This window comes from Dromiciops gliroides, chromosome 6, assembly GCF_019393635.1.
Source record: "Dromiciops gliroides isolate mDroGli1 chromosome 6, mDroGli1.pri, whole genome shotgun sequence".
NCBI classification, from domain to species: domain Eukaryota; kingdom Metazoa; phylum Chordata; class Mammalia; order Microbiotheria; family Microbiotheriidae; genus Dromiciops; species Dromiciops gliroides.
This window is the reverse complement of record NC_057866.1, coordinates 244,043,495-244,069,319: the sequence shown is the minus strand read 5'-3', so window position 1 is coordinate 244,069,319 and position 25,825 is coordinate 244,043,495. Positions and strand designations below refer to the sequence as shown.

The following is a 25,825-nucleotide window of genomic DNA, read 5'->3' as shown; positions in this document are numbered from 1 at the left end:
ATGAGATTAAGGTCTTTGAATCTATTCTGATGAGAGCAAGGTTACCTTTACTGCTCCTCCCCCATCTCTCCCCCCACTCCATAAGCCCTTTTCTGTTTCTTTCATGTGGGATTTCACCCCATTGTACCTCTCCCCTTCCCCCCCCCCCCCACTGCATTTCTCTCACCCCTCAATTCATCTGATGCCTTTAAAAAAATGTTGAAGAAAATCTGAGGTTGAAATGCTCAGGGTGTGGTCTGAACTGTTTTGACTTCTTGTAGCTACAAAGGTCAAAAAAGATTTTTTTCCCACCATTCTTCACTATTATGAGTAAAGGCTCAGTTCCCTTCGATGCATCACAGCTTTGTTGGTTTTCTTTTTTCTCCTTTTAAAACTTCAGCATTTCAAGGGGTGGGACCACATTGGAAGAGGAATGGCTTGAAGGTTCTGAGTCATGTTTTAGAAGGCGTTGCTTTGAAATAGAATATTTATCCGAAGGCATGTTAGTCTGCACACAAGACAGTTGACACATTGGTCAGAGGACTACTGAAGGCCAGAATTAAGAGAGGCAGGATGAGCACTGCAGGAAAAGTAAGCAAATATTTCTGTATTTTCATCACAAACTAGCAAGATGGGTAACTGCAAATTTCCAGAATCTAAATTATTTATTTAGGGAAGTAGATTTTCAGGAAAGAAGTTTGCCTAGGCAGGCAAGCATTTATCATGTAAGTATGTAATATGTGTGTCTGTGTATGTATGTATAGAGGAACTTTCAATTGCTACAGGATGAAAATGGGGACTATAACTGGAATGACCATGTGGAAGGGGGGGGTCCTTTCTCTAGTACTTTGGTAGAGACTGAAGGAATATGTTTTTAGTTGTTTTCACTAGAATGTTAATACCTTCTGCTCTGACTGTTATATTTTGATATGGTTAAGTGATACAATGCAAAAGGTAGAAATCAAATCTATGACAGCACCAAAGAGCTGGGCATGCCCATGAGGTTCCCTAAGGATGTGATTTTTATCAATTACTTATGATAAGTAATTATAAGAAGCAAGGATGGCTCTCTTTAAAGACTTATTTGTGTGAGCAAAAATAATAACTGAACATGTGGATAGAGAAGAGGTTCTTTTTTTAAAAAAAAAGTATTTTATTATTTTTCAGAGATAGTTTTCAACATTTGTTTATATAGGATTTCCAATTTCAAATTTTTCTCCCTCCCTCCCCTCCTTCCCCCCTCCCCTAGACAGCAGGTAATCTGATATAGGTTACATATATATATATATATATATATAATAACATTAAACATATTTCTGCATTAGTCATAAGAGAAGAACCAAAGCAATAAGGAAAAACCTTAAAATAGAAAAACAACAGCACCAAAACCAAAAGAAATAGCATGGTTCAATCAGCATCCATATTCCACAGTTCTTTTTTTTTTTTTCTGGATTTGGAGAGCCTTTTCCTTCATGAGTCCTTTGGAACTTTCTTGTACTATTGTATTGGTGATAAGAATCTAGTTTATCACAGTTGATCAACACATAATATTGATGATACTGTGTATAATGTTCTTCTGGTTCTGTTCATCTCACTCATCATCAGTTCATGCAAGTCCTTCCAGGTTTCTCTGAACTCCTCTGGCTCATCATTTCTTACAGCACAATAGAATTCCACTACATTCATATACCACAACTTGTTCAGCCATTCCCCAATTGATGGGCAGCCCCTCAATTTCCAATTCCTTGCCACCACAAAAAGAGCAGCTAGAAATATTTTTGTACATGTGGGTCCTTTCCCCTTTTTTATGATCTCTTTTGGAAAAAGACCCAAAAGTGGTATTGCTGGGTCAAAAGGTATGCACAGCTTTATTGCCCTTTGGGCATAATTCCAAATTGCTTTTCAGAATGGTTGGATCAGTTCACAGCTTCTCCAACATTATTTTCCTTTTTTGTCATACTAGCCAATTTGATAGGTGTCAGGTGGTACCTCAGAGTTGTTTTAATTTGCAAGAGAAGAGGTTCTTAACCCTTTTTGCACATTGTGGACACTTTACCTGTCTGTGAAACCCATGGACTCCCCAAAATGATGTTTTTAAATGTATAACATAAAATAACAAAGGAAACCAATTATATTGAAATACAGCTATCAAAATGTAAAAAACAAACAAAACCCCCCACCCATGATCATAGACCCCCAAGCTGAGAACCATTGGTAAAGATTTAGAGTTTACAAAGCTTTCTAAGACATTAAGTAAAGTTCTAAAAATAACCATGTGAAGCCAATGGAGGAAGTTTGATTTATTTTACTTCACAGGTGAAGAAAGAATTTAAGTGGTTTAAACTCAGAGAATTTAAATGATTTGCCTAAGGGCAAAACAATGCTTTTCTAAACCAAAGTTGTATGTTTTTTCTACCATGCTATGCTGCTACTTGCAAGTTCATATAATTGAAAAGAAAAATAAGGGTGCTTAAAATCTTTTAAATATCAGAGATTGCGTTCAGTTTAAAAAATATTTGGGTACTTACTTCATTTGGCAAAGTGGCCCAAAAAGGTCTAGAAGAAACAGAAAGTAAGAATATCTCAAGGAAACAAATGATTTTTTTTTTTGCATTAGTAGAAACACCCATTTTTATGAACAAAGCACAATCAGTTTAACTAGTCAATTATTTTCTCATTTTGACATGGATCTATTATTTGCAAAAGTAACTTTTGTATTTCTGCTTCATGATTGGCTTTTTATGCCATAGATGATGTTTGAAATTTAGATATATTGGCAAATATAATTCTAAATTATGAAATGAGTATGAAATGTTGAGAATGGCTTTGAATGGAAGACATGCTGGGAACACCTGAAATCTGGTTAATTTTGAGACTGGTTGGTTCATGTAAAGACTAGATGAATCCTTGTCTTCCAGGAATGCATCATCTTGTGGTCACTCAGCACAACTTGTCTCTTTAGGCACTGTATACCCTTCATGGACATAAATATCAGTTATGACAGGAAAAGACCAGGGGACAAATGGGAGGAGGTTTTGTTTTGTTTTGTTTTTTTAGTGAGGCAATTGGGGTTAAGTGACTTGCCCAGGGTCACACAGCTAGTAAGTGTTAAGTGTCTGAGGCCAGATTTGAACTCAAGTACTCCTGACTTCAGGGCTGGTGCTCTATCCACTGTGCCACCTAGCTGCCCCAGGAGTTTTTATTTAAATGTATCAGGAGACAGAAGAACTAGAAAAATGGATGAAGATGAGAACTTCCCCCCATTCCCCCAGTGGTCCAGGAAGCTCATTTTCAGGAAAACCTCATTATCATGCAAGATCCCATCAGCCTTGGGATTCCAGTTCACCATCTTCCTCTCTCCCTCTTATTGGAAGGTGGAGCTATGAACTCCTAGCCTTCCATTTAAAGAGGCAGTTCAGTTTATAACACTTTCTCATTTCTCATTTGACTACAGTATCTTTGAACTTCTCCAAATTTTCTACCATCCCAAGGTTGGGTATTTTCTTGGCTTCCCCCTACCCCCATGCTTTTCATCTCCTGTGTTCTCTTCCCCCATTAAATTGTAAGTTCCTCGAAGGCAGATACTTCCATTTTTCTTATTTCTATCCCCAACACTTACCCACAGCACCTGGCATATAGTAGGCAATTAATAAATGTTTATTGACTGACAGTTGACTCTAATATGTTAGTGACAGATGGTCAGTATTTGCATTTTAAAAAGAAGGTTCCCCTTAACCAAACTCAATCTCTAATTGTTGAAATACTATATCAGGCAATGGATCACAAAGAAGGGGGTAAGGAATGCTGGCTCTGTGGGAGTTGGGGCAGGGAGGGATATGTGTGAATCCTTTGGACATAGAGGCTACCAGATGGTAGATCAGTCCTCCCTAGGACTCAGTTCCCAGGTTCAGCTCCTCTAGAATGTTCTGGATTTATTTGCAGTCTCTTCCTTTCCTCCACTTCTGGGTTCACTGAAAGCTATGAGCTCATTTTTCCTTTCTCCCAGTACTTTTCATGCCTGTGTCTCCAGCCTTCAGAGGGACCATACAGATGTAGTAGTTTTGCAACTCAAGCTTGCCAAATGCATGAAAAATGTTCTGGTCTTGAGGGAGGTTGACTGAACATTCCCCCTTCCCCCACCCCACCCCTAACAGAATGTTTCACTTAAAATTAAAAAAAAAATAATTTATGGAATAAAGCAAGCATTTCCATAACAGTAGAATTTTAAAAAGATGATTACAAATACAACTGCAAATCTATTATGTACAATTTGCTATTCCTTTATAATATATATCATGTAAATTTCTTTTTTCCCTTTTTTCTTCCCTCCCCACTCTAGAGATGCACACTGGACACTATATATATATATATATATATATATATATATATATATATATATATATACACACACACACACACACACACACACATATATATATATACGTACATACACACATATACATATGTATATTTATATAAATAAAATCATTCTACACATACTTCTATTCACCAATTATTTCTCTGGATGCAGGTAGCATCTTCCTTGATATGTCCTTAGTAGTTAATTTGGGTATTTATAATTATCAAAATGACTTAGTTGCTCAAATTTGTTCTTAAAATAACATTGCTATTACTATATACCATGTGCTTTCAGTTCTGCTCTTTTCACTTTTCATTATTTTGTGTGTCTATGTTTTTCTAAGATCATTGAGTTCACCATTTCTTGGAGCACATGCAATCATATACCACAACTTGTTCAGCCATGAGTACATGAATATGTCACATGAATATGTTCTTGCTATTTTTCTAGGTGATTAAATGCAAAGCTGCTGTGTTGTGGGGCCTGAAGCAACCCTTTTCCATTGAGGAAGTGGAAGTTGCCCCACCCAAAGCCAATGAAGTTCGAATTAAGGTACTTCCTAACTTGGATTTTTGTTTTTTCCTTAAGAGAAGGCCTAAGATTTCTTTCTTATAGGGGACTGTCAAAGAGGAAACACTTTTCTACAATACAGATCAGCACCTGTTCTGCAATTTAGAGACTTAATGTTGCTTAAGGGCATCCAATATGTGTCAAAGGTGGGACTTTAATCCAAGTCTTAAGTGATGTTGTATCAGTCAACACCCAAATTTAACACCATTCTAAACATTTGCTGGGCCTATAATCCCATGATGATAAGGGGTCTCTGATGTAAAGAAACAGTATCCTTGGATCTATACCACTGGCATAACTAATCAGTTAAACAGTTTTGAGTCATGCTCTTTTCTTTATGACATTAGGTATGCCCTCGACTGTAGCTGACGATAGTTATTGTTAAACTCTTCAAGGTACTGATATTCATAACTTGAACTTTTTTTTTTCCTTAAGAGAAGACATAGGGGACTGTCAAAGAAGAATATTAAGGATAACCAAATGGATAAGGAATGCCTATTGCGTAGATTAGAACATGCATCCATGTCATAATCTTGCACACAATTGTTCTTCATTTAGTTAGATGGAAAACCTAACCTTGGATACACACAGGAAATAGATGAGTTGATTTTGGAATTAAGTAAGAGGAACAAAGCAGATTGGATTGTTTCTAGGAAATTGCAATGCTATTTACTAATCCCAAACTTTTATGAGAAAAAAAAAAGCCAATCTCTTTTAAAGGTTATAGAAGCTAGGGGCAGCTAGGTGGCGCAGTGGATAAAGCACCGGCCCTGGATTCAGGTGTACCTGAGTTCAAATCCGGCCTCAGACACTTGACACTTACTAGCTGTGTGACCCTGGGCAAGTCACTTAACCCCCATTGCCCCGTAAAAACAAAAAACAAACAAACAAACAAAGGTTATAGAAGCATCTAGTTGGAAAGTACCAGAGCTAGAGTCAGGAAGACTTGAGTTCAAATCTCCCCTTAAGATACTATCTGCGTGGCTCTGGGCAAGTCACTTAACCTTTGGGTGCTCCTCCCTCCAACCCTCAAGGCCTAGGGTTCCCTCTTTTCTTTCTAGATTCTCTCACTTGGAAATCTCAACTCCCAAATTATAATCATCATCCTTTTGCAGATGATTCCCAGATTGATTTATCTATCCCCCTCTAATTGTCTGCCATCAACTGTCTATTCCACATTTTAAACTGGATTTCTGGAGGCATCTCAAATTCAACTCAACCCCACCCCCCTTCTGGAATTTCCCTATTTTTATTAAAGTCATCGTTATCCTCCCATTAATCCAGCTTTGGAAATTTGGAGTCATACTCAATTCATCTCTCTTGATCATAGTGTGCAGGACTTGGAGACAGGAATACCTAATTTGAATCCAGCCTCAGATACTTACAATTATATGACCCTGGGTAAGCTCTCTGTGCCTTAGTTACCTCATCTGGAAAATGGGGATAATTTCTCATAAGGGTGTTGTATTGATCAAATGAGTTAACATATATATGCATAAATATATATGTATATGTATATATACATATGTAAATATAGAACCCTAGAGTGTTTGCTATTAAAACCAGTTTTATATCAGAATTATTGTCCAGCTGTGAGTCACAAAAGAATTCAAAGTGAATATCAATCAGAGGGCAATGGAAAGATGCACGATGGCTAAAAAAGCAGAGGATCTCTCAAATAAAGGAGGTCATTATGGAAATGTGTGATACAAAAAGAAAATAGGCAGCTCACATAATGAAAGCAAGGTGCACCGTTCCTGTGGGTTCCAATAGGACTACAATGTATGGAGTGGGAAATGTAGGAGGACACAGATGTAAGTCATGTAATAATGAGGGCAGACTTGAACAGTATGTAATTTATGTTGTTGGAGGCAGTGTTTGAATCAATGAAACACATTATTTTTCAGTATTGTTAGGGCACTCATTCAATGAGTAATTAACAAACGAAAGAAAGATGCCACAGTCTAGAACACAGACTCACTTGCATATTTGTTCTGGACTGTGGCATCTTTCTTTCCTTTGCTAATTACTCATTGAATGAGTGTCCAAATAATACTGAAAAATGATGATTGTTTTTGGGGGGGGTTTGGTCATGTTTTTTCCCTCCAGGGCAATGAGGGTTAAGTGACTTGCCCAGGGTCACACAGCTAGTAAGTGTCAATTACCTGAGTTTGGATTTGAACTCAGGTCCTCCTGACTCCAGAGCTGGTGCTTTATCTACTGTACCACCTAGATGTCTCCAAAATAATGTGTTTTGGTTTTTTTTAAACAAAATCTCCTCAGACTCAGCTAGCCATGAAATATTTTCTATTGATTGACATTAGAAATGTATTTCTACAATGTAAATACTTTGTCCTCTATACTGGAATTTCTTGCTCCATCATCCTATTATTATTCATCTTTTTCTGGATAATGAACCTTGGGCTAATACCAGCGTTGGCCCCCTTTCCTTCTGCTCTCATGCTCTTGAATTCTGGCCCAAGGAATCATGACTCTGCTGACCGAGCCCACTCCAAATTGGTATTCTCAAATCTTGACTGTCTCCTTACCCTTCTGTACGACAGTTGTCTTATTCTTCCTTGATTGACTCTGTGCTTTTCCCATAATACATCTTCCAAATGATGTCTTTTGTCCAAGAGCTCTGTGCCAGACAGCATCCTACTCTCTCTCAGCAGAGGATACTTTTATACTTTATTGAAAATATTGAGTCTATCTTTAGTATATACTCCCTCTTCTCCTTGAATCTATTTTTCAAATATTCTCCACACACTTCCCCATTCTAGCCTCCTTTGCTGTGGTCGTGGAAAAGATTGCCTTTCTCCTTGCCAAGGCCAACCTCTCCATTTGTACCCTTGATCTCAGTCCAACCTGTCCTCCTTGGAGAACTTGTTGTTCCCCACCTCCATTCTTACTAATATTTTGTTATTCAGTAGCTCCTTAGCTGTTGAATGCAAACATGCCCAGACTTCTTAGTCCTTTCAAAACAGAAACTTGATTCTGCTATTCCTCAAACTGTTTAAAAAACAGTTTCTCCTCCCTCTCATAGCCAAATTCCTAGAAAAAATGTTAATACTTGTTTTTCCATTTCCTTATCTCCTGCCTATTCCTCAGCTCCTCACACTCTGACTCCAGCATAATACCAATTAAAAAAGAAAAAAGAGTGGGGAAGCTAGGTGGCACAGTGAGTGGATAAAGCACCAGCCCTAGATTCAGGAGGACCTGAATTCAAATCTGGCCTCAGACACTTGACACTTACTAGCTGTGTGACCCTGGGGAAGTCACCTAACCCTCATTGCCCCACAACCCCCCCCCCCAAAACAAAAAACAAACAAAAAATCAGAACAAAATAAAACACTGTTTTTCATTATTGATGTTCTATTTTCAGTTTTCACTAATCCCTTTTGTTTCTACAACACCTTCGTTTCCCCTTATCCCTTTCCTGACCCTTGAAGAGAGCTTTCTTGTTACAAAGAATTTTAAAAAGAAAAATAGCAAGAGAAAATATTTAGCAAAACAGATCAATCTTTGACAAAAAATTCAATCTTAGGTGCAATGTTCCACATCCATGGAGCCCTCAACTCTGCAAAGGATTTGGAGGTAGGAGGGAGCTGTCCTTACATACTTCTTGTTCCCAAGCTTGTTCTTTATGATTTTTAATTGTTAATTTTCTATTGTTCAGAGGTGGTTATTTTCTTTATTGATCAATATGATTGCATTTCTGGTCCCTAGCTTTCAAGACTTGAATTTGACACCGTGGACCACCTTCTCTCCCTGGGTTTTCCAGATGATTGCTTCCCATGGTTCTCCTTTTACCTGGGTGCTCTGGCTCAGTCTCCTGTGGAAGTTCATTACCCATTCCTCACTCTGTATCTGAGAACATATAACAGGGCTCTACTCTGCTCCTTCTTTCCTCCTGTCTCTACACAGTCTTACTCTGTGACCTCATCACTTCCCATGTGTTCAGTTATCATCTGTATGCAAATCTGTGTACAAATCATGTGAAAATTCATTTACCGTGTTCACTCTCATTTCACTCCTTATCTCCATTCCTGTCTGATCAACGGCCTGTGGAGCTCTTTCCATTTGGAGACCATATTAAACTCTCAAATTCAAGAATATCCAGACTTGAACTTATCTCCCTCCACCCTAGCCCCATCCTTCCTGCTAATGTTTCTACAGCATGGGCCAAAAGTCATAATGTTTTAATAACTTTAAAAAAATATTTTTTCTTTACTTTTTGCCATTTATGAGATTTGGTTTGTTTCACACTTGGTGTAAATTAATTCCCTATATATGCCATATATGATGCTATAGTATTTAAATTGAAAAAATAAAGGAGTTATTAAATATTGAAACCCTTCATGACTTTTGGCCCACCTTGTATTTCTATCAAGGTATCACCCTCCTTTCAGTCACTCAGATGTGCAGATTCAAAGACATAAGTGATTCCTGACTCTCCATTATCCCTTGTGAACAAATCTTGATTCTCCCTCAACAACATCTCTTGAGATTGTGTCCTTTTCTCCATTTTCATGCATCACGTAATTGTTCAGGCTTTCTCTACCTACTGTTTGGACTATTGCTATAGTCCCATTATAGATATACTCTCTCCTTTATCTAGTTTATCCTCCAAACAGTTGCTGGATTTACATTTCTAATGCCTTGGTCTGACCATGTCACTGTCCTGAAGAAGTTTCGGGCTTCTTCTGCTGAACATATCAATCCTTTCATATTCAGGCTCCAAATAATCAATCCAGATTGACTTTCACATTGTATCTTCTGATGTATGCTATGTTCCAGTCAAACTGGCCTATTTACTGTTCTCTTTATACAATGTTACATCTCCCACCTCCATGCATTTGCACAGGACCTACACCTGGAATGCCCTTCTTCCTTACCTCCTTCTCTTGAAATCTTGAGCCCTTGTTCAAGGCTCAGCTCAAGAGCAACCTTTTCTGTTCACCCCTCCCCAGTTACTGTTGGCCTCTCCATCATGTCAGATCAATTTATATTCACTTATTATTTGTATATGTGTTTTTCCTCTCAGTGGAGTGTAAGCTCCTAGAAGATAGGGGCAGTTTGGTTTTATTTTTATATTCCTAGCTCTTAGAATTTTGTCTTGTGCAACAGTCAATTCTTGTTGAATTGAACTGGAATTTGTAAAATATGCTTTTACAATTAAAGATATGTATATTTTTATAGTAAAAATAAATTGAAATATAATCATAGGAATTCACACTATTTTTTCATTAATAAAATATTTAGGAATCCTTGAGTAATATCTAATTTCCTAAAGCCTTTTTTATTTCTTTTCCTGGCCTCTTCCCATGGTTCGGTCTTCCCTGATCTAAGCCATAGCCCTTTGCATTTTCTCTAGTGTTGAAAATCACTGTAAATTTCAATTTAACTTTTCTATTCCCTTAAAACAATGTTTGAGGTCAAAGAATCTTTTGCAGCTTGCCAACCTTGGGGCATACATTTCCTTACACTTCACACTGGGATAATGAATACCAGTAGGATCTTGCTGAAAAAAGCTCACTTTCCTCTTACCTATCCCTTGACATCACCCCAGAGACAAATGTTTGTGAGATCTCAAAAAGCTAAAAGGAAATCCCAGATCATGTAGACCTGCAGTGAGGTGATCATATCTTGTTTGGTTCCCCTAACTGAACACTGTGTGCCACTTCGTATGAAGTGCCCTACTGGGTCATACTCCCTCATGATGAAAGTTCCCTCAGGACAAAAACTTGCCCCCTTATAGTAGGCAAAGCACCCAGCCCAATGGAAAGCAAGGATATATTATATATAATAAGAGATTCATCTTTAAATATAAACTTCAGGAGGCAGCTAGTTGGTGCAGTGAATAAAGTACCAGCCCTGCATTCAGGAGTTCACATCTGTTCTCAGACACTTGACACTTACTAGCTGTGTGACCCTGGGCAAGTCACTTAACCCTTATTGCCCTACCAAAAAAAAAAAAAAAGAGGGCATGGGAATAAGGGATCTTTAATAAGCCTTCCAACCCTGACTCCTGTAAATATAAACTACATTTCACTTAAGAGTGATCTAAATGATTCCTTCCTGCTGTGCCCAAGATGTCCTGTTACCCCCAGGCTTCAGTCATCTTTCTTTTTCCATTATAGATCTTGGCCACAGGGATCTGCCGTACAGATGATCATGCAATCAGTGGAGCAATGACTACTAAGTTTCCAGTAATTGTGGGACATGAAGCAACTGGGATTGTAGAGAGTATTGGAGAAGGGGTAACTACAGTGAAACCAGGTGAGGCAAGGGTTTTTAACCCAGCATCTGTGAATTTGTTTTTCAAAAACATTTTTTTTCCTTTTTTTTTGGTGGGGCAATGGGGGTTAAGTGACTTGCCCAGGGTCACACAGCTAGTGAGTGTCAAGTGTCTAAGGCTGGATTTGAACTCAGGTACTCCTGAAACCAGGGCCAGTGCTTTATCCACTGCGCCCCCTAGCTGCCCCCTCAAAAACATTTTTGAAACGATATTTCTTTTATTAATAAGTATACTTCCTTTGATTTTATTTAAAATTTATGGAATAAAACAAGCATTTCCATAATATAATTTTTTAAAGATTGCACATAAAACTGCATTTCAATATAATTGGTTTCCTTTGTTATCCTATATGTATTTTATGCATTAAAACCTCATTCAGAGAAGGGGTCCATGGGCTTTCCCAGATTGCCCAGGGGGCCCAAGACGGAAATAAGATGAAGAATTGACTCAGGTGGAGGAATATTGAGTAAGGCAATTACTCAAATGTCAGAGCAATTAAAGAAGGTGGGCTACATCCTTCCTCTGCCCCATAAGCCTGGGGCACACTCTCTCACAAATAGACACAATGTCATCCATGGTAAAAGCAGGTTCACATTTAGGATTGATTGGTAATGAGGCACACACACGTAGCATGCACACATGGCAAAGGCAATTCTTCAGCCCTGATGAGAAGACAAGCAACTGGAAGGCCCATCTTCATAGAGGCCTCGAGTGCTTCCTCTTGGGTTTTGTTCCTTTGTTGTACACATTATACAGATGGGTTCTCAGGGACTCAGCTCCTTCTTGCTCCTACTTTCTTTTCTGTGGATAGGAGGTCACACTTCGTGAAACTAACTCCCTCCCTACCCTGCCTTAGGTAACTATCTCCCTATATCTATATAGGTCTGGAGTCTATGTCTCTTCAGAGACATGGACTTTGGCAATGTCTCTTTCCTTCCCCTCGCCACCTCCTACCAGTATGTTTCTGGCTAAGGGGAAGGAAGGAAGGAAGGGAGAAAAGGAAGGGAGGGAGGGAGGAAGAAAGGAAGGAAGGGAAGGAGGAAGGAAGAGAGGGGGAAAAGGAAGGAAGGGAAGAAAGAAGGAAGGAAGGAGGAAAGGAAGGGAGAAAAGGAAGGGAGGGAGGAGTAGAGAAACTAAAGGATGGAAGAGAGGGAGAGAATGAGGGAATAAGGGATGGAAGGAGGGAGGAAAGAAGGAAGGAGGAAAGGAAGGGAGGGAGGAGGAGAGAAACTAAAGGATAGAAGAGAGGGAGGGAATGAGGGAGTAAGGGATGGAAGGAGGGAGGAAAGAAGGCAGGAAGGAAGGGAGGGAAGGAGGAAAGGAGGGAGGGAGGAAAAAGGAAGGGAGAAAGGAAAAGAAAGGGAAGGATGGAGCAAGAAAGGAAGAGAGGGAGGGAGGGAGAGAAGGAAAATAGAGAGAAGAAAAGAGGAAGGAAGGAACTAAGCATTTATTAAGCACTTACTATGTATCAGGCACTTTGATTAGTGTTTTACGAATATCATTTCATTTAATCCTTGAGGGGTAGGGGCTGTTATTATCCATTTTACAAATGAGGAAATTGAGGCAAATAAAAGTTAAGTGATACATTTCAACACCTAGCTGCCTCAGTGTGCCTAATTTGTTTGCTCATTTAATCACTGTACTCCCTTCTAGAGTCAGTAAGACAGGTATTCACATCTCATAATAGGGTCAGGGTGTACACTCATCTCTATAGTCTAGGTAGCATATCATTAACACTTTGTGATTACATTCTGAACCATCAACTGAGGTTTTATTTCGAGGGGTTTTTTTGCGGGGGCGGGGGGGACTTTCTTTCCTCACATAGGTATTTCCATATTTTTCTAAATCCCTCATATTCCTCATTTCTTGTTGCATTACTAAATTCTATTATATTCATTTACAAAAGTTTATTTAACAACCCCAATCAAAGGGCACCCATTTTGTGGCCAGTTTCTTGCTACCTCAGAAAGTGCTGTCATACCTATGAGAAACGGTAGAGGTGTAGTAGATAGCTAGCCTCTGCATCAGGCTGTTCTGAATTCAAATCCTGTCTCTGGCATATATTTTCTGTGTGGCTCTTTGCAGAGAACTTAACCTCTCAAATTCTCTAAAAATATGTTGTAGAATAGTTTTCTCTAATGGTGTAGCATCCCTCCAGGCTACTCTCCCAACTCACATTCAATTGTGGTTTCTATCTATCTATCTATCTATCTATCTATCTATCTATCTATCTATCTATCTATCTATCTATCTATCTATCTATCTATCTATCATCTATATCTATCTATCTATCATCTATATCTATCTATCTATATCTATATCTATCTATCTATCATCTATATCTATCTATCTATCATCTATATCTATCTATCTATCATCTATCATCTATCTATCTATCTATCTATCTATCTATCTATCTATCTATCTATCTATCTATCTATCTATCTATCATCCACCCACCTATCTACTACATTTTATTACTTAGCTGATCAAGCCACACATGAATTATTAGAGCATTGTTCGGAAATTATTGTTGAGGACAGCTAGGTGGCACAGCAGATAAAGCACAGGTCCTGGATTCAGAAGGACCTGAGTTCAAATCCGGCCTCAGACACTTGACACTTATTAGCTGTGTGACCCTGGGCAAGTCACTTGACCCTCATTGCCTTGCCCCCCCCCAAATTATTGCCGTTTTTGTTAATTCGATATATACATGCAAATACACGTACGCCCCATATATATAATTTCATGTAATTTGTATTTATGCATTTATTTATTTTGTTCTATGGAATGACCAGGACCGTGTGGTTCACAGCATCAAATGTGGAGTCAGAGGACCTGAGTGTTAAATACTAGTTCTGCTGTTTACCTAAGTTTTATTTATTTTGTTCTAACTTAAGAAATTAAAAAGCAAGCATTTCCATAACATAGTAGAATTGTCCCAAGCCCAGAGGATGGTTTCTTGTAGACAGAACCCACGTTTTGTATTTCTTTATATCACCTCACACATATACACATACAATCTCTAAGCACTTAAGATGGGTACTTGGAATATTTTAAGTGCTTAAAAAAATCAATTAATTGATTGTTAATTAAATTCATGATATTATCAATGGTGGTTTCCAAGCAATGTTTCACATCATAATATTTTCTCTTCCAGGAGACAAGGTCATCCCACTTTTCTTGCCACAGTGCGGAAAATGTTCCTCCTGCATAAATCCGAATGGAAATTTGTGTGTGAAAGCTGAGTAAGTGTCATTTCTCCCAGTATTTCATTTTAACCATCTCATTACTAATTAATATTTAAGCTGCATTCATTTACTGGTGCCCTTGGTGTTGAATAGTGTTACCGGCAAGGGGGTATTATCTGACGGTACCACCAGATTTACCTGCAAAGGGAAGCCCGTCTACCACTTCATGAACACCAGCACCTTTACTGAGTACACAGTGGTGGAGGAAACTTCAGTGGCTAAAATTGACGCTGCCGCTCCCCCAGAGAAGGTCTGTTTGATTGGTTGTGGATTCTCCACTGGCTATGGGGCTGCAATGAAGACTGCCAAGGTGAGGATGTGAATGGCCTAGTTCTTATGAAAGATGCTTTTCTTAGCATAATAAAAATTTGTGCAGATGTTAAAAGTTTCAGACCACAAGCTACATTCATGTACTGTCTGCACCATTCTTGTTGTTTGTTGTTTGTTCTCGAAGAGAGCCATGACCTCAGGAGATGATGTCATCACTTGCAGTGAATTGGATTTAAGTGAGGGAGGGCTGTTCAAAGTCACCAACCTTACCCTCTCCCCCAAGGCCATGTGGGTCCATTGGCAAGATATACATCAGGATGACTGAAGATGGCCCCAGATGTTTAAGGCAATTGGGGTTAAGTGACTTACCCAGGGTCACACAGCTAGTAAATGTTTGAGGTGAGATTTGAACTCGGGTCCTCCCAATTTCAGGGCCAGCACTCTATCCACTATGCCACCTAGCTGCCCTGTTTGTACCATACCAAATACGTGAATGAACAACGAAATATTCAGTTACTCATCCAGAGGCCTTTGTCTCCATAAATATAAAGATATGTAGAAAAAATATTTAGACTATCTGAAATTTTTATTTTTCATTTGGATGATTTTAGCATTAAGAATAGTCTCTAATATGTTATTTCAGTGATTTGGATAAATTCCCATTTGTCGCAAAAGAAATGCATGCATGCATGTGTGAATGAGTGAGTGAATAAATGAATGAATGAATGAAAAACCACTTATTAAGGAGTCACTATTTTAATGGGTGAAACAAAGCTAATCTCTGCCCTGAAGGAACTCACATTTTAATGGGGGAGTAGAGACCTATAATAGGTTTCTGCTACAAGCTGGTAATATGACTTAGAAAAGGAAAGAATGCACAATAAAATTTCCTCTATTTGGGTATCACAGAGTTGTATTTTGTGTAGATTAGGCACGATAGGCATAATTTTTTTGGAGTAAAATATTCCTCCCCCAAGTCTATTTCAAGCTCCACAGACCACAAACACTAGAAGTTTCAGGCCCAAATCATATCTTCTATGACAGTGCATGCTCATGACTGTAATGAAATAAGACCTGAAGAGTAACAATTAACAAAAAGAGGTTTATTTAAACCATAGCAGGGAAAAACTATTTATCAAGGATATAGCATTGGTTTGGTTGGGTATAGTTTCCCTGTTCCTGTGTTCATCTTCCAATCAAAACCATTAAGGAGGAGCTGGTGACTCCTCATGCCTTCCTTATTTTGTGTCTTTCTGTAGGACACCAAGAATCTATGTCAACTGTCTCAGGCTTAATCTTCTGAGTTAATTAACTAAAGGCACTTTCAATGTCTTAAGGAATAGCTAGCCTAGTCTGCATAGGGTAGGGCTTTCAGAGATTTCATCTACCACACAGATCCTAGCAATGAAACTACATTTTATTTTATTTTATTTTATTTATTTTATTTATTTATTTATTTATTTATTTATTTTTAGTGAGGCAATTGGGGTTAAGTGACTTGCCCAGGGTCACACAGCTAGTAAGTGTTAAGTGTCTGAGGCTGGATTTGAACTCAGGTCCTCCTGACTCCAGGGCCAGTGCTCTATCCACTGCGCCACCTAGCTGCCCCTGAAACTACATTTAAAAAAAATATTCTGTAATTCTTATTTTCTATTAATTCAGACAAGACTTCTTCTCTCCTTCCCTGTACCTTTAAAATAATAATGCTATACTTTACCTTTGAAGAATGTTAAAGAAATAGAACATTGAGGTGAATAATAGTAGATAGTACAACTGGGGTTTTGACCTGGTTGGTGTTTGGGCAGGAGGTACAAAAGAACTGTTTTTTGTGGGTATCTCAGGTGGCACATCTCCTATGGCCAGTGATCCAGTTAGGCTGAGACAATGCCAGCAGAAAGTGACTTCTGAGGTATAAGGCACATTCTATTTTTTTTTCTCATTTTTTGGGGGGGAGGGGGGCGGTGAGGCAATTGGGGTTAAGTGACTTGCCCAGGGTCACACAGCTAGTAAGTGTCAAATATCTGAGGCCAGATTTGAATTCATGTCCTCCTGATTCCAGGGCCAGTGCTCTATCCACGCCACCTAGCTACCCCTAAGGCACACTCTAAACAATATAATAGGGTTAAAGACTTTAAAAAATCCCATTATGGAGGCACTTTCAAAAATCTTGATCCTACATGTATAATAATCATTTGTTTCAGAACCATCTTTTATGGATGGTTCCGTGTTAATGTTAATTAAAGTTAAAGTTAAAGCTAATGTTAATTAACTTCTTAATTTTACAGTGAACAACTTTAAAATCATCTTAGAATAACTCAATAATAATTTATTCAGTTATCAAAATGAACGAAACTCTTTTGCTTTCACATTTCCCAAACCGTCTCTTTGTTGACTTCCATGTAGTTGTTGCTCAATAAATGTTTGTTGGATTTTATTTAGTTGTGTCCAATACTAGTGTAAAAAGATATCATTGAGAAAACATGATTGGCAAGGAAGGTAGGCCAATTATATGGTGAGAAGGTTGATTACAGATACCTGAAGGGAGTACTAGTATCCAGTGAATGTTAACAGAACTGGGAAAAGTCCTCTGGGGCATTGGGTTGATTTTTCCATACTCTATAAAAAAAATACGGGCAAGAATCCAACAGAATGATAGATTATAGTTGTGCTATGATTTACACCATAGGAGTACCATGATTATAGAGCTCATAGATCCATTGAAATATTATGAGAAGGGGCACAGTGAATAAGGGGCACAGTGAATAAAGCACCGGCCCTGGAGTCAGGAGGACCTGAGTTCAAATCTGGCCTCAGACACTTGACACTTACTAGCTGTGTGACCCTGGGCAAGTCACTTAACCCCAGTTGCCTCACTAAAAAAAAAAAAGAAGAAGAAAGAAAGAAAGAAAGAAAAATTGTGAGAAGCAGGAATCAATCGAACGATCAATCAACAAGCATCTATTAAAGGCCTACTGTGTGTCAGACACCAAGCCAGAACCTGGGGATGTAAAGGGAAATGAAACTCCCTCAGGAGCATTAGGGGAATATTAGGGAAATTCCCCTATTAGGGGAAATAATATGTTAAATATAAAGACTTGGGGGTTGGGGTGGGAAGGGAGACACTGGGATAGAGGAATCAAGGAATGTCTCATAAAGCTATAGGTAAAGTTACCTCCAATAACAATGTGGTTATGAATTCTTCCTCCATAAGTACCTCCATGTGTTTCCTCTCATGAAAGTTTCTGAGGTGGTAGATGGAAGAGTGCAGAGAGCTTTGTCTCTGATATCTGAACTGCCTATGTTTTCAATCTTTTCAAAATACCACTATTGAATCACTTTACTTACAATAAGTTACTTAGGCTCTAGATTTCATGTTTTCCAAGATTCCAAACATTACAATCTTACTTTTATTGATACAATCATTAATAACTAAGGTCCTATATTTTTTCATCACTGTAGGTCACCTCTGGATCTACTTGTGTTGTCTTTGGGCTGGGAGGAGTTGGTCTTTCAGTTATTATGGGCTGTAAATCAGCCGGTGCTTCCCGGATCATTGGAATTGACCTTAATAAAGACAAATTTGACAAAGCCAAGTCTGTAGGAGCCACTGAATGTATCAGCCCTAAGGACTACACAAAGCCCATCAATGAAGTGTTGAGTGAAATGACCGACAATTCTGTTGGGTATACCTTCGAGGTTGTTGGGCGTCTTGAAACCATGGTAAGTAATCAGTAGGCAGAGAGAATTTGGGGGTAACTACAACCAAATGGTCAACCTCAGGTCAGAGCTGAGCAATGGTAGTGTTCACCTCTCAATAGTTTGATTTATTTAAAAGAGTCCCTAGGACACAGATATTACCCAAACAAGCTGAGTTTGTAGAAACCAGTTTAAATTGGCCAATAAGTATTGAACAAGCACGTGCAAGTATTGGGCTAGTTTCTGGAGTTCCAAATCCAAAAGTGAGTGCCTGTCCTAAATAAGCTTCCATTCTATGAGAAGGAGCTAACATACATGAGAGTGAGGGAAGGGAGGCTTGGTTGGCTGAATCATAGGGATTAAAATGGAGCCATAGATTGTCACACCATTTCCAGTGGCAATGGTAGTATTGATATGAATATTATTTTTAGAAGAAGAGCAAAAGGCACAAATCTAGAGATATGGGTGGGGTTAGATTCTTGGTGGCAGGGCAAACACCAGGACGCCCAAGCCAAGTGGGTCTTAGCATTCTGGTGGAGAGCTAGATAGAATGCAAAGCATGGGCTTGGGCTAGCTAGATATAGTTGTTCAGGGTTGACTAGTATATTTAGAAATAGACCAAGAGTATTTGAAGGGTAAGATGAGGTTTACATGATTGAAGTCAAAAAGAGGACTGTGACATCACCTTTTGTAAAATTAAATTTTATTTTATTTTTTATGTAAGTAGTATTTTTTTCCAGTTACTAGTAAAGGCATTCATTTTTAGAAGCTTTTGAATTCCGAATTTTTCTCTCCTCCCCTCCTCTCCCCTCCTCCAAGATGGCAAGCAATCTGATGTAAGTTATACAAATGCAATCATGTTAAACATATTGCCACATTAGTCATGGAACATTATGTTCTATAAGTTAGAAAAGACATTAGTGATCAGTAGGGAGCAGCAGCTGGAGGAGGAGAAGAAGAAGAAAAAGAGACAGAAAGAGAGGGAGGAGGGGAGGGGGAGAGAGGAGAGGAGAATGAGAGACAGAGAGAGGGAGGGAGAGAGGGAGGGAGAGAGGGAGGGAGGAAGGAAGGAAGGAAGGAAGGAAGGAAGGAAGGAAGGAAGGAAGGAAGGAAGGAAGGAAGGAAGGAAGGAAGGAAGGAAGGTAGGAAGAAAGGAAGGAAGGAAGGAAGGAAGGAAGGAAGGAAGGAAGGAAGGAAGGAAGGAAGGAAGGAACAAAAGGAAAAGGAAAATACTAGAAAATATTTACGTTAATCTCAATTTCTTTATAGGAAGCAAGAAATTTCTTCTCTAGTGCACATGTGGTTTCCTATTTCTTTTAAAATCTTGCATGAAAAACAACAGAGAGAACTGCTTAAAGAGTTTCAGTACTGTTTTACTATTGGTTCATCTTAGGCAGTGTGGTCAGCGGCACTGGTTTGAGAACATTTCAGTGTTGGAAATATTCTGAAAATGAAACTAAAAAATCCCAGCAGGGTGCTGTAGAAAAGGGTGGAACTTTGGCTAACCACACCTGAGGTCAAGTCCTGGCTCTGCCACATGTGATTGTGGCACCTTCGGAAAGCTGCTTACCTCTCTAGGGCCTGAGTTATGTATAAAATGAGGAGCCGAGTCTAGAAAGATCCAAAGGTCTTTTCGAGCTCTAAATCTCTGATCCTATAACACTACTTTCTGTTTCCTGCCTTCAGAGGGGAAATGTCTATAGCAGGAAGACCAAGAACTGCAGGGTCCTTACAATATTCACAATGGGCTTCATTAAGTAAGAAATCAAAGTTAGGAAAGGCATGTGAAAGCATGTTTCATGTTTTAATAGATGGGTCCTCATGCCTGAAATGGGCTCCCCCTTTGTCTCTGCCTCATAGAAATACAAGTTTCCCTTAAATCTCAGCTCAAACTCTGCATCTTTCATGTAACTTTTCCTGATCCCCCAGCTGCTACTGCCTTTCCCCGACCCCACACCCAAATTACCTCAAATTATTGACTTTCTAGATTTTTCACATATAAATGAACGTGTCATACACCCCCCTTCTCCCCCACCCCACCCTCAGCACACACACACACACACACACACACACACACACACACACCCCTTGAATGTCAGATCCTGAAAGGCAGGAACCATTTCATGTTTGGTGTACCCATTGCTAGGGACTGTGCTGATAGGTGACAATGGAGCAAGGCACAATCCCTTTCCATTCTGATAGATACTTTAAGAAGCATATTTTCTCTTTCATTTACACATCAGATTGATGCCCTGGCTTCCTGTCATCTGAGTTATGGGACAAGTGTGGTTGTAGGAGCTCCCCCATCATCTAAAATGCTCACCTATGATCCCATGCTCCTCTTCACTGGACGCACCTGGAAAGGATGTGTTTTTGGAGGTATGTGGTCAAGAAATGTAGAGTGTTCATTCAGACATGTGTCAGGAACTGTGCTGAGCACTGGGAACACAAACACAAGAAGAGAAGGGAAGGGAAGGGAAGGGAAGGGAAGGGAAGGGAAGGGAAGGGAAGGAAAAGATAGTCTCTTCCCTCAAGGAGCATATAGTTTAATGGGGGATGAGAACACATAAAAGAGAACTGGAGAAGGGGAAGGTGAAGGGGTAAGGGGGAATTCAGAAAGTCAGGAGCAAAGCCAGGAGAGAAATGAGCACCAATGGCCTCAGCTCCTTATAAGTAGTGGTATAGAAGAGAAATTAGAAGAGAAGTCAGAGACATGGAACAATCTTCAGAATGAGAAAAGTGTTGGCACACAGGTGGAAGAGGCTTGACATTCCGACATGTCCTTTGCGAAATGAGAGGAAATCTATGATCTCATAATATTTTATGAAGTGTGTCACTGACCAAAAAAAGGGAAATGCTTTGAGTGAAGTTTAGAGTACTAAATGAAGCTTATAAGGAGGAAATCAGAAAGGAAAAAATAATTAGCTAGATCTTACACTGACTTCTGTCTCAGTACCATCACTTCTAACTCAAGTTTTCAAAAGGCTTAGATCATTCTGGGTTAGTCCATAGAAATATTTTCCCCAGAAAGCAATTTTGTGGCTATGAGTAATGTTTATTTTAATTTTTTATTGATTTCTTTATAACCTCAATTTCACATCCAAGTACATGTCTTTACCAGCTCATACACAAAGGTCTATCCCCTATATAACAATAAAGAAAGAAGTGTGGGAAGTTCACCACATTATCATACTAACCAAGTCTGACACTGTAGAAAATGTTCTACACTCATGTTGTTCCGTCCTGTCCAACTCTTTGTGACCCTGTGGTCCATGGGTTTTTGTTGGCAAAGATACTGGAGTGGTTTTCCAGTTCCAGTAGATTAAAGCAAACAGAAATTAAGTAATTTGCTCAGGGTCACACAGTTAGTAAGTGTCTGAGGCTGGATTTGAACTTTCATCTTCCTAACTCCAGGCCTAGGACTCTATCCACTGGGCCATTTAGCTGCCTCAAGACTCTTTGTAAATTACAAAGATCTACGTAAATATGAGAGATTATTTCTATTACCTAAATTCCAAAAGGACTTGATCAATACAAGGTGAGGTTCCTTGGATGGAATACAATTTTTGTTAGTTGGTAAAGGACATTATGGTCATGAAAGAGCTTGTCCTCCCCCCACCCCTTGCTTTACCATTTTTTTCCAAAAAGATCTTTTATATACTTCAAGAATGTCATAGATTTTTTGATCCAAAAGATATCGCACAAAATAAAGATTATTTTTAAATCTAAAGGGAAATATACCGAATGTCCTAAAGTTAACTTCAGGAGGCAGCTAGGTGGATAAAGTGGATAAAGCACCAGCCCTGGATTCAGGAGGACCTGAGTTCAAATGTGACCTCAGATACTTGACACTTACTAGTTGTGTGATCTTGGGAAAGTCACTTAACCCTCATTGCTCTGCCCCCCTGCCAAAGGCATGTTAATTTCATTCATTTGGATATGAAAACAGTTCAGATGGCAACTCCTTCCCCCCATCACCCCCAGACACATACATTCTCATCCTCTGTAGCTCTTATCCACTTAATTCTGTAAATCCTCTCTAACCAATCCAATCTACCTAATGCTACAAAGGATCATGAAAATGTGAAGTCTTTGTGCAAAACCTCATTGCTTTCCTTTGTGCCCACCATGCTGGGCACATAGAAAGCACTTAATAAATGTTTATTTATTGAATAATTTTTAAAATTGCATAAATAGTAAAATACTGGTACTTCATTTTTTAAGGTTGGAAAAGCAGAGATGATGTCCCAAAACTAGTGTCAGATTTTATGGCAAAGAAATTTGACTTGGACCCATTAATAACCCATTCTTTACCTTTTAATAAAATAAATGAAGGATTTGATCTACTCTACAAAGGAGAGAGGTATGTTTTTTATATGTTGGTCATACAAAAAGAAATTTGTATATTTATGAATTTCATCATGAGTAAATATTATGTTTTCCTTGTAGGATTAATATGACATTCTCCCAAATGAACATATTTTTTCCTTGGTATTTTGCACTATCTTTCATCCATTGGGTCTGTTAAGTTCTGTTTCTTTCGCAAAATTGGAGTTCACTTTGATGATGTCACCTGGGTTTAATGTAGTAGAAAGGATGCTAGTCAAATGACCTGGGTTCAAATGCCAGTCCTGCCTCTTACCAGTCATGTAACTTTATCATTGGTGGGTCACTTCATGTCTCTGGGCATCACTTTCTCTGTAGAGTAACCAGGTTGGCCTTGATGATATCTAAAGTCTCTGAGTTATGATCTTATGAGATAAATTCCAATGTGTGTATGAACTCTGAGAATTCTTGACATTGTACCCTTATACTCTCAGGAAGATGAACATGAGCATGGATGCAAATGGTAAATTACTTGGATTTTATTTAAATTTTTAAAAGTTAACTGAAATCTGCTTTTCCTCCCTTTTGCCCACCTGCAATTGGAAAATAAAAGTAAAGCAAAATCCTTATAACAAATATGGAGATTCAATCAAAACCAATTCCTCTTGATGACTTCCAAAAACTTTGTGTCAATCATTTGCTCTGTGAGTTTATCACCTCTCTGTCAGGAATTGGGTGGCTTGTTCCATCCTGAGTTCTTAAGAATTGTATTGATGGGGCAGCTAGGTGGCGCAGTGGATAGAGCACCAGCCCTGGAGTCAGGAGTACCTGAGTTCAAATCCGACCTCAGACACTTAACACTTACTAGCTGTGTGACCCTGGCAAGTCACTTAACCCCAATTGCCTCACTAAAAAAAAAAAAAAAAAAAAAAAGAATTGTATTGATCATGGTTTATAAATCACTCAAAGTTTTTTTTTTTACAATATTGTTATTACATGAATTTTTTTGTTCTGCTCAATTCATAAAAGTGTCCCAAAGTTTCTCTGAAACCACTCCCTTAGGGTGTAGACTTAGTACTGACATCATTGGCTCAAATGGTATGTAGAATTTAGTCACTTTCCCCAGTCCCTTCATTTTACAGAAGAGGAAATTGAGCCTGTAGGAGAGCAGGGTAGTGGCTAAGCCTGGTCTTTCTATGTAACTACAGGCCACCAATTCTGGAGACAGAGGTTCCCATTTTGAATGTCAACATTCCACCTGCATTTAATGGAATCTCCTGTAGTAATATATAATCTCCTCTTTGAAAGAGAGAAGAGGAAATCAATTTTCATAAGAAAAACCCTCTAATCTGTTCCAGTTCCTCTTCTCTGCCAAGAGCATCAACAGCTGTATGTTGTATTTTCATGGAGAGCAAAGGCTCACTGGGTGGTAGATTTAGAGATGGAGCAGCAGACTCTATAGGTTATCTATTCCATCTCCTTTACTCTACATATATGAAAACTGAGGGGTGAATTGGATGTAAAACATATCACTTGTTATAGACCTTGAGGCCAGTAGAAATGGCATCAGCCTCACTGACCCCTATTTCTCTCAGGCTTCTGTTCTTCTCCGGCCCATCATTTACTATCTACGTGCACACTACTTAGAAAGGGACATCATACTTTTAATCAAGACCTGGTACTAAATTATTAGAATAATTTAGAACTCTTTATTAGAATATTTAGAAACAAGATATTCACAGGATTTTGCACTTTCTATTTCAGCATTCGATCAGTCCTTCTGATGTGAGCTCCCAAGAGACATGAAGTCCATGGGGATCCCTCAGCAGCTGTGTCTTTTTCTGTTATTTCACTTTCATATGATTATGATGGAACATGTGTGGCTATCTCCTGTGGGTTGAATGCAAAACAGAAATTAAGTACCTTGGAATAAACAAGCTTTTCCAAAACAAGGGATTAACATTGTCTACTACCTGGGGTAGTGGCAGGATGTTAATGTTGTCATTTTTTTAATTTGTAAAAAGTAGGTTATCTTGGATTAGAAAATCAGTAAAAGGCATAAGTGTGCTTTTTACCAAAGTAGGAATTTTAAGTGGGATCCCAATATTCTTGGGTAAAAAGTAATAAGGGCTTAAAGAACTACTCCTTCAAGGATTCCTATCATCTACTTTGAGGAAGCTAAGCCAGCCATTGGACAGTATTGGACGGTGCTACACTGAATTCCTGGAAAGACTTTTCAAGTTATATTTACTCCACAGAAAGCCTATGCCTGCCTTCTCCTTTCTTTTTCCCCTTTATGTATCAAAGGAGGATACTTTTTCAAAGACACTTTTTAAAAATAAATTTAATCTGTTAAGTAACACTGTCTATCTTATTATATGATAGTTTACTTGCTTCCTTTTGGAATCCATGTTTGTGTATATGTATCTATATATGTCCATATACACATATAATGCGTACACAGATATATGTATTAATTTAATTAAAATTAATTAAAATTTAAGCATGTCACACATTTCTATTCAATTCAAATCAACATGCCTTTATTAAGTCCATTATCTGGGTCAGGTGCTATACTGTGTATTCGGCATACGAAAGCAAAAATGAAACAATTTCTGCTGTCAAGGAGCTGACATTTATATATGCACTGAATATTTTCCCAATTCACTTCAAAAGGCAATTGTGAAATAATGTGACGGAAATGAAAAAAGGAGAGTGTAGAATTCGAGAAAAGAAAGTATTTCTACATGACTCTCAGAAAAAAAAAAAGTCTTTTTACCATTTTGAATTGCATTTTTAAAAGAGTCAGAATTTCCTTCTGACAACTTCCAAACTAATATGCATGCAAATTCTTCCAGATGGGAAATTAATCATAATATTTTCACAAGCCCCTGCTCATATAGAAATTGATCCACCCTTAACACATATTGGGTACAACATTAACATGTCATAGTTGACTTTGAGTGCCTATTTGCTTTCATATTTTGAGAGATATAGAGTTTTAATCATGTGCACATTTCCTTCACTGAAGTGGAGCACACTCACCCTACATTGTATTGGTTTCCATAAACT

The 25,825-nt window shown here is 38.5% G+C and overlaps 1 protein-coding gene across 1 annotated transcript; it reads left to right on the top strand.

The window, feature by feature from the left end:
- Window positions 1-460: 460 nt before the first annotated feature.
- Window positions 461-25,074, top strand: LOC122731184 (all-trans-retinol dehydrogenase [NAD(+)] ADH7). The gene is made up of 9 exons (XM_043971117.1): window positions 461-570; window positions 4,790-4,891; window positions 11,053-11,191; window positions 14,371-14,458; window positions 14,555-14,771; window positions 18,191-18,451; window positions 20,671-20,806; window positions 22,652-22,790; window positions 24,518-25,074. The coding sequence occupies exons 1-9, from the start codon at window positions 553-555 to the stop codon at window positions 24,540-24,542; spliced, it is 1,125 nt and encodes a 374-aa protein (XP_043827052.1). The 5' UTR covers window positions 461-552; the 3' UTR covers window positions 24,543-25,074.
- Window positions 25,075-25,825: the final 751 nt, after the last annotated feature.

What these genes read in the sequence shown, in the direction of transcription:
- LOC122731184 (XM_043971117.1), top strand. An exon ending in GGTAACTACAGTGAAACCAG is followed by an intron (nt 11,192 to 14,370) that starts GTGAGGCAAGGG and finishes TTTCTCTTCCAG; the next exon opens with GAGACAAGGTCATCCCACTT. An exon ending in CTGCAATGAAGACTGCCAAG is followed by an intron (nt 14,772 to 18,190) that starts GTGAGGATGTGA and finishes TCATCACTGTAG; the next exon opens with GTCACCTCTGGATCTACTTG.